General features: G+C 52.6%; 2 protein-coding genes across 3 annotated transcripts in view; one reads left to right on the forward strand and one right to left on the reverse strand.

Moving 5' to 3' along the window:
- PFKFB2 (6-phosphofructo-2-kinase/fructose-2,6-biphosphatase 2) overlaps nucleotides 1-15,229 on the forward strand; it is a 62,970-nt gene that overhangs the window by 20,589 nt on the left and 27,152 nt on the right. The gene's annotated exons all lie outside the window — the stretch shown is intronic.
- C16H1orf116 (chromosome 16 C1orf116 homolog) lies at nucleotides 7,492-15,053 on the reverse strand. Of its 2 annotated transcripts, XM_027797082.2 has the most exons (5): nucleotides 15,004-15,053; nucleotides 14,824-14,900; nucleotides 11,680-11,810; nucleotides 10,123-10,300; nucleotides 7,492-9,627 (listed from the first exon to the last, which is right to left on the reverse strand). In XM_027797082.2, exons 1-5 carry the CDS (start codon nucleotides 15,036-15,038, stop codon nucleotides 8,411-8,413), a joined length of 1,638 nt encoding a protein of 545 aa, XP_027652883.2. In that variant the 5' UTR covers nucleotides 15,039-15,053; the 3' UTR covers nucleotides 7,492-8,410. The 2 variants fall into 2 exon arrangements, with proteins under 2 accessions (XP_027652883.2, XP_013160510.2); XM_013305056.3 differs by lacking the exons at nucleotides 14,824-14,900; nucleotides 15,004-15,053 and adding an exon at nucleotides 11,928-12,064.

Genomic DNA, 15,229 nt, shown 5'->3' on the forward strand with positions numbered 1-15,229 from the left:
CTCAGCCTGTCACCTGCTGCACATCCTGAGCTGGTGACATGGATTCGCATGAAGGATCTACACAGAGGATGGTCCAAGAGGAGGAGTGAGGGTCTGCCAGGGAGGGGGACAGTCAAGAGTCCCTACTCATCCCCAGGGCTCGGTGATCCAGGCTGCCACAGCTCAGCCGGCTTGTTTCCCAGCTTCATCCACCACCTCTGCTGTTCACATCTATTTTTTAAAGCTGAGTAAAGAGGCTGTTTTCCTCTTCAGAGCTGCAGAGTTTGCCCATGGAGCAGGCTGGACCTCCTGCCCTGTAGCCCCCAGTGTGCAAGCAACAGGCTGAGCCACCTTTTGTTCATTTTCTCAAGTATCCATTAGTGGGGGGACACCCAGCAGTCCCCAGGCCACAGCTGGAAAATGGCTCTTCTAGGGAGTTACTCTGCTCTTTTTTCATTTGGATGCCACTTCCAGAACTCTCTGGGTATGGGGTGGAACCTATGTATTTTCTTCACGTTACTGAAAGGGGCACACGTGGCTCAGCCAGCAGCTGTAAGAAAAGCACATCTGGAAGGGAGGGAAGGATGCTGGGGAAGCCCAGCCTGGCAGGAGGGGTTGAAGGCAGAGCAGCAGCAGCATCCTGCTACCAGCTGGTTAAACAGCCACGGGGAGTGCACGGTCTCATGGAGAGTCACTGCTGGGGCTGACTGTCCCCTTCCCCATCACCGTGCCACTCATGCTGGTTGCTGCAGGCTGCCAGCTTGCTGCTGGGGGATGCCAGACCCCACTGGCTCGCTGCCTGGGGACAGAAGGTTTTGTGCAACCCCTGCGATGTCCAAGGATAGCGAGCTGGGGGGCTCTGGCATCCCCTGGGCTTCTTATGAAAGGTGATGAATGCAGCTTGGAATTGCTACGTCCCCCAGCAAATGCCATAGCCCAGATGCAGACAGAAAGGAGCAGGATGGCTGGAGAATTAGGAGAAACAGGCAATGCAGGGCAGGCAGCGCCGTGGTTTAGGAGGGGACCTCCTGTGGCAGCAGGGAGGGATCAAAGGCAGCGAGAGGCGCAGCGGGATGCTGTCAGACGGGCTCTCCTGAGAGGAGCCAGTTGGGCCAGGTACTACATGTCGAGTTGCTCTGAGGAGCAATGAGATGGCAAGATATTTTGGGTGGAGGCAGATTGCCTCTGACAGAGATGATTTTAAGGGGTAGTAACAAGCAGCCTTACCCACGGCACCACAGTGCACTGCTTCCTCACCCATCCGGGGTGGGAATGCTTGTCTTGGTATCTGCACAAGGTCCCCAGGTGTCCCAAGCTGACCCCAGCTTCGTGAGCAGGGACATCTGGGGACCTCACCTCTTTTAAACAAAAAAACCCAAATAAATTCAGCAGGGGCAGAAGCAACAAGGGCCATTTTCTCAGCATCGTTTACAAAGCAGCTGGGAGCAGCAGGCAGGTAGCAGCGAGGAGGAAGGCTCCGGCAGGGTAACAGTGATGGCAGCACAGGGAAAGGACCCCTCCTGAGGGAGTACCACCACCTGGCACCTTCTCCTACTGCTAAAGGAGAGTTAACTTTCAGGCAAGTAACAGAGTTTGTTCTTCTGGGCTATGGTTGTTAAGGAAATTTCTTGTCCTTCCTGTAACGGACACGCACTGGCCGGTGAGTGTCTTCCCTGCAAGCAGCGTGGTGGGCACAGGGCAGCACCGGGCATCGTGCCGGGGCTCTGGCCCCATGTGTTTTACCAGTGGGCAGTTGTCAGGGCTGCTGTCAGCATCGCAGCACAGCTTGTCTGCAGTCAGAGTCTTTATTAATAAATTGTAACAACCCCTGCTTGCTCTGCAGTGCCTGCAGGAGTTGATGATTAAACTCGAGCCAGCGCGGGGCTTTTGGAACAAGCCAATATGGCATCACAAACCCCTGTGCAAGGAGCAACAGTGACCCTTTCTGGCTCTTGCTGGACTTCCAAGTTAAAGGTATTCGGAAACAAAGAACAGCTGAGGTCTCGGGAGCAGGAACAGCCTCACACCTCTGCCCTGCACCGGGGCTGAAGCGGTGGCGGCTGTGGCAGAGCCAGTGCACGGGTTTTAAGCGCAGCAATGAGGAACAGTGGATCTAGTTTGGTTTGAAGGTATTAGGTAAATTTGCATCACTGGCAAGTAAAGCACAACAAACCCAGACCAGGAAAACCCTGGTCATTCGAACATAGCAGGAGTCAGCAGTAAAAGGTTTGAATGCATTTGGTAGAGCTCATCTTTGCTGTCTGGCTTTTCTGTATCTGCAGGACATTTGTTCTCTGGTCCTGAGCACCGCACACGTGGGAGAAGCAGTGACAAGGTCTGGGGGTGCGGCTGCCTTTTTTTCTTTTAAAATTCCAGTAGAAACAAAGAACAGGAAAAAAAGGTATTGGAGAGAAATGCAGCATCACATCCTGCGTGAAGCTGACCTGGGCATGGACAGGCATCACCCGGGCCACTCCTGGTGTTGACCCGAGCAGAACCCAGATTCACCTAAGGACACCGACTGCACGGTCATGTTTTAGCATGACGGGGCAGCTCTGTACATCAGCTGAGGGGAGTTAGGAGGACACCAATTTTCAGGGAATGTTGCTCCGATCCTTGAGAGTCTGCCACACTGTTTTTTCATTATTAAGAACTGTAAAGGACCAGGGCTTGCCTCGGGTGGTTGGTGTAATTGGAGGGATGCTCTGTGATGCTCGGGGCTGATGAACAGGCTGGGCTCAGCTCTGTGACTGGCCTTGGAGCACAGAGACCTGGGACAGGGTGACACAAGCTGAATCCCAGCAGCACATCTACTGTGCCTGACTCTACAAAGCCTTAGTTTTCTAACCACCAAAAGGCTTGCAGGTTTTCAGCATGCCTACAGGGATTACGGCATTGCTGCTGAAGCAGCAGTCTGTTGTGTTAAACACAGCACCAGGCTGGATGAGTTCCCACCCTGAGGTCCTGCACAGACCCAGGGTCTAAGTCCCATTGCCTTCCTCCTTGTGTGGTCATTTGTGGTGGCTGGGGAACAGGCTGTGCCATTGCACTGGCACAGGAACACTCTCCACATCTCCATTTGCCACATGTTACTGTAAACACCAACACAAAGCACCAAACGGGCGAGAAACGGGTGGATCAGGCAAAGCATGGGGATTATCCTGGTGACTTTATGAAGCAGAGAGAGATGGAATACCCCTTGAAAGAGGCATAATTTATCCCTCCTTTATACTGGAGTCATTGGAGTTGGGGAGGGTCCTTCTGTCCATCTGCACGTAAGCAGGGAAAGGGCAGAGCCTCAGCTACCGGTTATTGCCGTGGAATGTGGTTGAAAACCCGCAGTCATCTACAGTCCCCTCCCACAGAGCTGGGGTGACTCCAGCAGGACCCTGGCTCTCACAGCCCAGGTTTGATGCTCTCCAGCTGCAGAGGTGATGGGTCAGCGGTAACCGACCCACCTTCCCGACCTCCCACAGAAATCCAGCCCCAAGGCTCCCTGCTGATGCCCACACTGAAGCTGCTGCACAGTGACCAAGCCTGTTATTAAGATGACCAGTTTCTCCTGGAGGCTGTGGCCCAGCACAGCCGACATCCTTTGATACCACCAGAATTTAACAAACCACTTCTCCAGAATTTGATCTTTGTAATGAAAGATGTGTGCAAGAATGCTTTTAATTGGAACAGTAGGTCTTGACAGGCTCATGTAGACATGGAAATGATATGTCTCAGCCGGCATGGGACTGATAGTTAAGAAGTAGATGAATAGTCCATGCAAAATGCAAAGCTGAGTGTTTTCTTTGGGTCTTTTCCGTTGCACCGCATAAATACAGTCTGTATAATCTGCATTAAGCCACTGAGGGTACATCTACCAACTCTTCAGGCTACTTCTGCAATATTATGATCTTTCTTCATTGCTATTCTTTTTTTAGCTGGGGTCTGCTGTGATTTTGCCTTCCAGGCACAAAACAAGCAAATTAAGCACAGAATTAAGTAGTACAAAGTCTGCTTTCGGAGACAAGAGCCCAGGAACTCAGCTGGAGTCTGGCTGAACATGGAGGTAGATTTTGTTTCTGTTCTTGCTGTTCCCATGCCCACCTCCCAGGGCCCCCAGACACCACCAGCAGGCAGGAGCAGCCTTTTGCTTGCCTCTTTGCGAGAAGGACTGCTATCTCTGCCAGTCCTCGCACCAGCTGTGTCAGTACCAGTGGGCTGATAGCCCATCTGACTGCCCACCAGCTTTTCCCCTTATAAAAGAGGCTCCTCAGCTTGCCTGGGCTCCTGCTGGGCTGCAGACTGGGGCTGGTTTGGTTGCTCCTGCACCAGCTGATGGTGGGGATCCCAGGGGCACTTGTCGCTGGAGATTCCGCTACTGAGGGATGCGGCTGGGCTCCAGCAGAGGTAAATCTCTTTTTTGAGTCTCTGGGTTCTGGGTTGCATCAGAGCAGGAGAGCTTTGCTCCCTGTGGTCCTTTGCTGCCTGGCGCAGAGAGAGCGCTGCAGCGGGCCAGGGCTGGGGGGCAGTTATCTGCGTGACTGAAGATGCAGGGCTGCTGTGAGTGATGCTGCTTCCCGGCTCTTCCTGCAAGCAAAAAGGGGGGAACAGCTAGTGCTGCCTGCGTGAACTGGCAGGCTTCAGCGGGCCTGATGTGCAGAGAGGCAGCAGGAGGGGTTCCCACCCAGCGCTGTGCTCCTCGGGCTGTGCACTTTCAAGTGCAAATGATTGATTTTAAAGAGCCAGAGCACAGTATAAATGAGGGGAGAGAGAGATTAAGCTCTGAGGGAGGGGGTCAGCCCCCTGAAGCTCTTACATTTTCATGCAATGGTGCATTTTCATCCACATGCTCCTCTCCTCTGACCACTCCTTTTTACCCACTGCTGATCCCAGTGTTATGCTACTTAATGCTTTCTCTTACTGCACATCACTCGCATAATACAGATCTATGGCTGTTGCAGCCTCATAGGTAAGCTCACCTTGTTTATCTTATGAGGAAGGAGGAGAGCATTCAGGTATTTCCCAAAGTATTTTTGGCCTGAACAGGACCTTAACTTCTCGTAAAACCAGATTGTTTTGGAAACAAATGATTCCCTTCCAAATCTTGGCTTTAGTCAAAACCAGGGAGTACTTCAGTGTAACATGCATGTCAAATGTGACAGCTAAGCTTTGGTCAGACTTCACAGCACAAACCTCACTTCCAGAGATTGCTTACTAAGCTACGATACGGTGGAGTGATGCTCATGAGCAGGAGTTGTGCACGTGGCCTGGTTGGTATGAAACGGAAACAAAAAAGAACAAATTAAAAGAACAGCCACAGGAGATCAGGGTCATTCCTCTGGGAACAACTCCAGGTCTGTGCCTTTCCAGGGGCTGAAGTGCTGCTGCTGGGTCCTCTGGGTTGAATCACTCACCACGGGCAAGCCCTGTTCCAAAACCAGGCGTTGCTGTTTAGTCCTGCAAACAAAATACGACATTTTACAGGCTAGATATGTTTGCAGCCATTAGAAACGAAGGTGTTTATCCCTGCGGGCTGTGTGACTCCTGGGCTGGGACCTTACGCAAGAGCAGACACATGACTGCTTGGTGCCACCCAGAGTCAAGCCCTGCTGCTGATGGACGGATCCTGCTCTCACAGGGGAGCACAGTCACCTCTCAGCTCCGCGGAGCTTTTTGCAGCATCTGGGAGTGGCTTCCTCAAAGCAAAGTGCTCATTCTGCCTCCTGCTTCAGCCAGGGTGGCCCCTGCCCTGGGCACACACAGGCAGCTGGGGAGGAGGGGACAGGACGGGGGGGATGTCAGCCCCCAGTGTGTAAGCACAGAGCAGCCCCCTCGCTCTTTGGCCGTGTGTTAGCCCAGGGCCACCTTCCCAAAGCCACACGGACCAGGCTGCACGGTGGGAGCATCAGTTCTGGCCATGTTCATTATGACCCCCTCGTACTGGGACAGGCTCGCTCCTGGCGCACCGGCACTGTCTGCGCCCTGCTCGGCTCCGGGGGCAAGAAACCTTAATCCTGCCCAGCTCCTTCCCGAGCCCCTTAAACCGCTGGCGACGCTGCCGGCATGTGGCAGAGCTGCCTCCCCAGCTGTGCCAGGGTTACATCCATCCCTGTGCCGGGCCAAGGGGCCCTCGGCTGTGGTTATTGCCCACGGCGTGTGGCCGTGGTGGCTTCCCAGTCCTGCCTGGCTACTGCCGACCTGGCTCCGGGCTTGGAATGGGGCACTGGGCTCAGGTTGGGGCAGTTAACCTTCCAGGTTCCTTCTCCTTTTTGGAGCCACGGTACACGAAACACGGTGTTTGCTGAGCAACGTGCTGAGTTTTCGGTCAGACCTTAGCTGATGTGACTTCTAGCTTCCTCCCTGATGTACAGGTCTGCATACTGCTGGCCAGCCCCAAACTCATTTAGGTAATTGCTTAACTACAAACAAGCATTTCCCTGCTTTCATGAAGTGTAGCTAAGTGGACATCGTTTTCTTGCATTCCTTGGATTCTTTACATGGGTCAGTGGTATTTTTTAATTTTTTTTTTATGTGGGGGTTTGTGAAATGAGGCAGCTTTTGCAGAAGGATGCCCTTCCCTTTTTTGTGTGAAACCAAAGCTCCACTGATGCCTGTTTGGAGAGGAATTAAAGCCCAGCTCTGCGTTTTGTCAGTACGAGCCTGTTTAGTATTCACAACACTGTCTTGAAAAGCTTATTGTGATGAAAACGATTGAGTGCAACTTTATCTTAATGCTGCATGCAGTTAATTAATGTCAGTAAATTGTTTAGTGCAATTGCCTCCATGGGTCAGCCCCTCTTTCTAGAGAAAGCCTAACATTAGCTTTGAAATTAAACTGTCTATTAGGAGCAAAGGTGATTGCTTTATTATGGTTATGGAAACACAGAATGATTTGGGTTGGAAGGGACCTGACAGACCACCCAGTGCCACCCCCTGCCACGGGCAGGGACACCTGCCACCAGCCCGGGTTGCTCCCAGCCCCGTCCAATCTGGTCCTGAACCCTTCCAGGGATGGGGCACCCACAGCTGCTCTGGGCACCCTGTGCCAGCGCCTCACTGCCCTCACACTAGCGCAGACTCTCTAGGTGTCCATCACTGAAAGCCAGAATTGCATGAAAGATTATTTTTTTTGGTGAAGGAAATTATTTTATCCTTTGAAGCTAAGCTGTTAGTGTGGCTTTTCAACTAACGCGGCTGCTGTGGTAGCTGTCCCCACAGACCTGGGAGATGGTGCAAGTTGGAAGGGATCGACTGGAGCAGCGGCAGGTCCCATGTCACCCACCCCAGTCTGGCAGTGCCGTGCATCTGCTGACTGTGCTGGAAACACTTTCACAAAACCCCATTTCTTGTGGGTCTGGGTTGCAGGAGAGCCAAGTCTCTGGTTCAGACCTCACCATTTGCAATGCCCGGCTGCTGCCTGGGTCACTCACACTCCTCAAATCAAGACAGGCTGAAGGTTAGAAGTCCTGATAGAGCTTTACCTGAGCTTTAACTGCAACATAAATCCATACTACACAGTCATTTTCTGATCATATACAAGTTTATTACAGAAATAAACCACCTCTGTTGTAAAAGGTGTGCAGCATAAACGTTGGCAGCATCAGCTGGGCCTGAAAGATGCAGGAAGAGTTTGAAAGGGGATGAAATGGTGTTGTCTCAGACTTGCATCCCTCCTTTTGGGCAGCAGTGCTGGGTCTGCCACCAGCACACTTGGTGTGTCTGTCGCTTCTCAGCTGTCACTTCATGAGGAATGTGGGTGTTTGTGCCTCTTCTAAGTGCTATATCCAGATTGTCAGGGCTGGATGTGAGAGCAGTCCAGCAGGGGAGGCGGTGGGATGTCTGCAGCCCTTTCCTCTCACCTGCAGGCACTGTACGAGGAGCACTCGTGCATGGGGAGCGTTGCTGAGCCTGCTCCGGTCGGTGCCCGTTGGTCCCACAGTATATGTGGCAGTGGTGGCTTTGGGGAGGCACTTGCATGGGGCAAGTGAGTGCTCAGGCCTCAGAGACTTTGATAAAATTAACAAAGAAACCCCATAAAATCCTGAAGGAGCTGCAAAGTCCTGCAATTCTTCCCAGAGACGTTTTATCCACAGGCAACGCCTTTTAAAATAAGCCAAGCTCCCAATTCCACGGCTTCCCTGTTCCAAAGAATCCCCAAATGCATTAAAGACTTTGTAGAGGAGCATGCCCCGTCCATGTGCTGAGTGATGCTTTATATAAATAGCTCATATACACCTGCTATATACAAATACTATGTACAGAGGGTGTTACTTTATTTGACGTGAAGCTCCAAATACCTCTTGTGGTACCTCTCCCAAGATGCTGGGCCAGGAGATGACAGCAGAAGGCACTTCTGGCTGTGCTGCCTGGGGACAGGCAGTGAAGGCGCCTGGATCTGGGGTGAAGAGCCCCTTTTCCAGCAGCCCTGCCACCCACAGAGCTATTCCTTCAGCAGACCGAGCTTCTTCAGCGCCTCTCGCCGGTTCTCATCTGTTGAGCCCTTGGGGGAAATCTTGACACTGATGCAGGAGCGGGGGGGCTTGGGGAAGTTCTGCAGAGGGTGGGATCGCCGCTTGCTGCTCTTCTCCTGCTCTGTCTGCCTGGGCTCCTTCAGACCAGCAAAGTCCTTCCCCTCTCCAAGGGATGCTGGCCGGGGGCGGCTGCTCCTGAGGAAGCTTGGGGCGAGCCGCTCGATGAAGGACATCTTGCCCAAGGAGCTGCTGGTCTTGACACTCTGCTCCTTGGTGCTGGCTATGTAGCTGCTCAGCCCCACGCCGGAGCGTTCCAGGGTGTTGGATTTGAAGGTCATCGGCCGAATACCTGGCACTGACCTCTCCGCTGCCCCGCAGCCTGCCTCGGGCTCCGCAGGGATGGGCAAGGGCATCTCCCTTGGGTGGGGATGCACAGTAGGTTGAAGGTGGGCACTGGGCTCCCTCCTGTCCTGCGACAGTCCAAGCTTCTCCAGTGCCTCCCGCCGGGCTTTCTCCCTCTCCTTGGGGTCGAGGTGCCCTGAATTCAGCTTTTCGGCAGCAGCATCGCTGGCTGAGCCGGGCTGAGAGCTAGCCAAGGACGGAGGCGCTGCTTTTACCTTCTGGCTGGGCTCCGTTGCAAGCGGCACTTGGCTGGTTTTGCTGGTTTTCAGGATAATGTTTGGTGGCAATTTTCGTGGTTTGGGGGCAGTTGGAGGCCCGCGCTTGGCATCAGGGTCCTGAGGGGCCTCTTCCAATCTGGATTTCTCTGACTGATTCCATGAAGTCCAAGTCTTGGTCTCCTTGCCTGTTTCCTTCTTGGCATCAGAGCAATTGCTACATGACCACTCGTGGCTCACCTGATCATCCTGGAAGGGATCTGGAGGCTGGATAATCAAAGATTCCAGGGACTTCATCTGGTGTCTTGTGTTGGCATGGTCAAGCCTGTCCTCCTTGGCCATCTCCTGTGAAGATTTATCTACTGGCACTGGGTCCCCCCTTGTGCAGACCGTTGCTTTGCTGTCAGAAGCTCCGTTTGCTACGGTGATGCTCCTTGGAAGACTGTAATAGCCGGGGCTTGGAGCTGCTGCTGGAGCCGAGCTGGAGAAGGCAGAGATGCTCTTAGCACTCTTCTGTTCAGCTGCACGCTGCTGACCTGCACTCGGAGGGGGAGCCCCGTTTTCCATATCTAGGCAAAGAGAGAGATGAAGTCACGCACCGTTCTGCACGTGGGCACGGGGCACCTTCCTTCCCGCCTGCCAAGCCCGCGCAGTCACAGCAGAGCACCCGCACCCGGAGCTCACCCCGGCTCCAGCGCATAAACCGTCACTGCCCAGGAAGCCAGGTACTTTGGATGTAACAAAGCACCTGGTGAAGGAGGAACCTTGTCAAGCTGTGTAAGCCTGTTTGGAGCATGAGCAAAGATGCTCTGCCCTGCAGTTCTGCTGGTCTCGCTCGATAGCTGCCAGCAGCTCCTGCACGTGAGAACTGGGAAAATGCCACCGGTGCCCTACCTATCTTCTGCCTCTAGCCACCGCTCACCATGGAGTGATGAAAACAAGTTGGCTTCACTTACTACCTGCATGAAACTGGGGCGATGCCCCTTCCCTGCCTGCTAAGGGAATGCACCCCAGCAAGAAAGTCCCTTTGCAAACAAAGGCTGGAGCAGGGGTTCCCAGCTTACCCTGCGCACTGGAGTCTCTCCTGAGCCACGTCCCAGGCAGCTTGGAGGGCTCCACATAGTCAGTCTCATCAGTAGAGACCCCGCTGTCTGCTTCTGCATCCAGTGAGCCGATAGTTTCTTCTAAGAACATCAAACACTCTTTTTCTTCCACAGATAAGTAGTCGTAACTGTTATCACTCTTGAAAAAAAAAAAAAAGTAAAAAAAAATAGTGCAGTAGGAAAAAGAGGTGTATTATTATTTATAGCCCTGGCCGTTAAGAGGAGACCTGTGACAGCTCCTGGCCAGGAAACTTGGCCTGTGGCTACTTAAAAACTGGTACTTAAAGCTACAGAAAACTAGACAACTTCTAAAAAAACCCCACAAACATAAAAATGGTCTTAAATATATATATATATAAATAAAGTAATTTTTATATATATATAATTATACTGTGAGCATCAGAAGATAGGTTATTCTTAACTTGGGAGCTCAGCCTCTACCTTTTATTTCCTTAATTTGAAATATGAGCAGATGGGGAACATGGACGGTCTATAGGTACAGACGCCTGAATCTCAAAAGCTTGCCTACACATCATAATACTGAAGGCTTATCTGCGGGCAGTGGTCCCTCTCCTTGTTCTCCTATTCATACCCCAGCAAGACCCTGTTTAATTTTTGTTGTATTTCAAGTATCATGAGATAAGATTGCTGTGGAAGTGCCAAGTTACAAGGTGATACATGCAATATATCGTGAAAAAACTGAAATGCAGGAAAGGATGGAGTGTGCATCAGATCAACAAGCATGGAGGAGAAATTGTCCCAGGTGGAGTTGTTTTGCAGAGAGACACTTACCCAAATGTTTTACCATGCAATATTGCAACCAGTTTTTCCATCCCTAATAAATTTCAGAGGGTTTGGTTCTGGTTTGCAATACATCAAATGGAAAACCTGTTCAGGGCTGAGTGTTCCACTTACACATATCAATTATGCTCCAAGTCAGACAGGATGTAATTAGCCCATCAATCTTGGAATCAGTGTTTGGAGACAAACAAGCTTTAATGGACAGATAGTGAAAAATTACACATCTGCACCCATGGTCCAAACTCATCTCTGTCTTAACTATGAAATTAATCTCTTGTCAGCCGGGAGGAGTATGGCTCGTTGTCTTTTCCAGGTGAAGTCACCCTTGTTGGAGCCAGTCTGACCCAGTTATCTGACTGGTCTGATCCCTCCCGGGGGAGCTCACCCGGCTCCTCCTGCCCAGTGCCTGAGCTATTTGCCTCTGCATCTTTGGGCAACACAGGAGCCGCTGGGCTCTCAGTACCATTTCCCAGGGGAAACCTTGCAGGAGCAAAGGCTCATGATCGCTGCCACACATGTGGCAGGACTGAAAGCCTGGGAGTGCTTTGGGGCAAGAATTAATTTAGTCTTTGTGCTGTCTCAGAGCCCCCGGGTGCTTCTAAAGCAGCAACGGCGAGCGGGTGTGAGCGGAGATCTGACCAAAATCCTTCCTCAGCTGCCAAGAGGGGCAAGTTGAGCCCCTGCCATGCCCGGACTCGGCACAACAGTGTTACTTACACGTTGCGAGTGGTTGGAGGCTGTGCTGACCATGCTGTCACAGCTGCCAGAGTTGCAGCCAGCCATCCCCAGCTCCTTCCTAGGCATATCACAGGCTGTCCTGGTGTCTGGCACGGGGGGCAATATCCCAGCTGAAGCAGAAGAAAGGAGAGGCATTAAGCTGCAAGACCCCCCTGGGGAGATGCAGGCACGCTGGCTCAGCTGGAGGGAGGGCAGGCAGGCTGTGAAGCTGCTGGATGGCTGCAAACCTGCTTCGTCTTAGGCTGCTTCCTCAGGAGAAGGGGCAGCTGGGCTTTTTTAAAGCGTCCTTGGAACCGAAGTTTTCCCCAATAGAACTGGAAATAGGTTAAGCGCCAGACCGTCCATCCACAGCTCATCCATGCTGGTGGTTATTTAATCATCTCGGAGGAGTGGATAAGGTGGTTCCTGAGTGTAGGAAAAGCTGTAAGCCCAGCTCAGCCTCGGAGCTCAACAGCAGTGATGCCGTCCTAATGCAAGCCCCAGCCCGGCTCTGCCTGGTGGGACCTCCTCCCTCCACCCCTGCCAGCCGTGCAGCTGAAGTGCTCTTGAACTTCTGAACATGCTGCCCTGAAATGCTGCTTAGTCACAGCTTTGCTCTGCCAGGACCTTCCTCCTGGCAAAGAGCTTCCCCTGCCACCCTTCCTCGGGGGCCACGGAGGTGTGGTGGCCGTGGGGAGGTGCCCCCATCCCTGTGGGGCACGCCGGGGTGTGTTTGGGCATGTGTTTGGGCACATGCCTGGCATAGCTGGCACGGAGCAGGGCAGCGCTGTGCTGTGTCTCCAGCCGCCCTGGGGGTATCGCAAGCAGCACCCCAATATCCCGCTCTGCTCGTAGCAGCGCATCCCTGCTGCTGCTCTGAACGCAGCCTGTACCCCCAGCGCTGGTGGCACCTGAACGTGCTGCCTGACAACCTGCAGCAGGGTTCCCAGCAGCGAGACCTTCCCAGGGCAGGGTCCCGGGTGGCCGAGGGGACAGTTATGCTTGCAGGGTGCATGGCCTAGAGAGCTCTGCTGCCTGCGGGGAGAGGCTGAGCAGCCTACAAAAGGCGTAATTACTTCTGGATGTGAAGCATTAAGCTTCCAAAATTTACTGACACCACCAATTACGCGATTTCTTCGTGCTCACCACCCATTCTTCAGCAAAGGAGATCTGGGCTGCGGAGGCTGAAAAGAGCAAAACAACCCCCCCACCCCCAACACACACAGACCCACGCAAGAGGATTTGCTGGTCAGAAGACAGAGGAGCCCTTTGTGCTGTAACCTGGCCATGGCGTGCAGCAGCACACTGCTGCTTCTTTTTTTTTTTTTCTTGTAGCAGGATCAGGGAATTAGATCTAGTGATAAGTGAGCAGAACTGGCTGCTTGTTCAGAGTGTTAGACCCTGAAAGAAGTCCTTTGTAATTGGAATATGCCACAAAAATCAGATTTCAACACCCACGCCCTGACAGATCTAATCCTTCCGCGCAGGCGGAGTTTAATATTTCAGTCTCAGCTTTGCATTATTTACTGTTTAAATTACGTTTCAGTAAGTGGTGGCTTTGGAACAACAGTACCCTTGATTCTTTGAATTCAGGTAACTTTACAGCCAGAGGTTTTCGCTGTCAGGAAGCAGAGACCCCCACTTAGTTTGGGGGTTTTTAGGCTTTTGCAAGCCGCGTGGTTTTGCTGTGCACCTGAACGTTTGCAACGTGCAATCTGGATCTACTTCTCAGCAGCAGGAGGCTACTGCCTGCTTGCTCGATGCTCCATCGCATTGCTGCAATGCTCCTCACTGCCTTCCACCCTGCCGCACAAATGCGAGAGGGAAAAACACTGCTGGGGATGTGAAAGTCTTGCTCAGACTTGACGCCTGCAGCTGGTGGGAGCCAGCGTCCGCGGTGCAAGGCAGCTGCCCGGGCGGGAGAGCAGCAGCCTGGCCCAGCTCTAATTAGGGGTCTCAACAGAGCTCATTTCTCCCTGAGGATTGTCCATTGGAAAAAAAAAAATAATTTGCTCTCGTTCAAACAGCGTTTGCAGAAATGCAAAGCAGCTGCCAAGGCTTTGGCACCCACCGAGCCCCAGCTCATAGGGAGGCAAAGTTCAGCCCGGAGCTCGTCAGGCGCTGGAGAGGATCTATGTAGAAACAAGCACTTAATTTTCCTGCCCACTAGTTCTCTGATGAGATTATGGCTCTAATGCGGTCATCCGACCCAGGAAAGGGGGAAAAATCAGTGCTGAAACCCCTGAGTTCTTATGATTCATAAAGATTTTACAGCTCCTTCTTTTCGCTGAATAACACGGCGGTCCAGCCACAAACTAAAAATAAGACTGAACGTTTAAATTAAAAGAGATTGTACTTCAAAAGCTGTTTTTCAGTGGGGTGTATATCTTTCCCCACTGAAAATATTTTTAGAAGGAGCTATTTTTTATCTAAAATAAAATGCCAGTTCACACAGCTTTTGTGACAGCTGCCGTAACTGTCCTTTACAAAGCTCCCTGAGCCTTCAAACATCAAAGAGGTGCTGGGTAGCAATTAATGCTAATTGCTTTATGTGAAGAGGCTACTTTCTTTTAAGCCCGGTACTACTGCAAGCACCCTGTCGCAGCTCTCCAGCGACGTTACAGAACCTCGGTGTTTTTGCTGTCGAAGGCAGAGCAGCCGTACCCACTCTGCCTTTACAGCTGCTGGCAAAGGGCTTTGCCCTGGCGGCTCGGAACATAAAATAAAGCAAAACCCTGTTTGCCGGTACCGTCCCAGCAGCAGCACAGCGGGACGGATCCCACCGCAGGGTGAAAGGGGACGATGGTGGCAGAGCCATAGTTCCTCCTGTTTAAACAAGTAAACCGAGTGCACGTAGCAGTCGCCCGGGCTGTTTGCTGCCCTGAGCACAAGTTTTTCCAGCCTCCCCAGCTTTCCTCCCGCCGCCACCTTCAAACCACCTCGTCCATCTTTCCTGGTGCCACCTCCCGTGACAGCTCCGCCACACTTTCCCCTTCCAAAGCAAAGCATGTCCATAACCCACAGCTCCGCGTCCCACCCGGACAGGGTGCTCAGCCCCTCACCCACAGCCTTTTCAGCAGAAAAAGGGCAGAAAGCGAAGGACAAGAAGGAATATAGATTATTAATTTTTTTTTCTTTTTTTACCAGGACGTTTGTCGTTCCACGCTGCCCAAATCCTTGTCCCAGCCGTGCCTATCCCAGAACTTCTTTGCTTTTCTGGGCTAACCAAACAGAGCTGGGTTACACATTAACTCGCCTCCCCAGTGGAGATAAGGCTGTGTAGGTGCTCAGAAGGTACTCGCAGACGAGCCCCCAGCCCCTCACCTGCAGCCTGCTGCACCAGGCTGAGAGAAATTCATCTTGCACCCACGCAAGGAGCTTTCCTACTGCTCCGGGCTGGGGTCACAGCATTGCCGAGCCCCCAAAGCCCTTTGTGTTCTGACCCAAAGCGGCCGGGTTGCTGCGTGCCGTGCTCTCTCGCAGCGTTGCTCTGAGCCAGCGCAGTGCAGGCAGAGGCGCAGGCAGAGGCGCAGGCAGAGGCGCAGGCAGA

The sequence above is a fragment of the Falco peregrinus genome, chromosome 16 (genome assembly GCF_023634155.1).
Source record: "Falco peregrinus isolate bFalPer1 chromosome 16, bFalPer1.pri, whole genome shotgun sequence".
NCBI classification, from domain to species: Eukaryota; Metazoa; Chordata; class Aves; order Falconiformes; family Falconidae; genus Falco; species Falco peregrinus.

What these genes read in the sequence shown, in the direction of transcription:
- C16H1orf116 (XM_027797082.2), bottom strand. Translation starts at nt 15,038, where the DNA reads ATGAATTTCTCTCAGCCTGGTGCAGCAGGCTGCAG. An exon ending in GTGGAACGACAAACGTCCTG is followed by an intron (nt 11,811 to 14,823) that starts GTAAAAAAAGAA and finishes CTTCTGCTTCAG; the next exon opens with CTGGGATATTGCCCCCCGTG. An exon ending in CCTCCAACCACTCGCAACGT is followed by an intron (nt 10,301 to 11,679) that starts GTAAGTAACACT and finishes TTTTTTTTCAAG; the next exon opens with AGTGATAACAGTTACGACTA.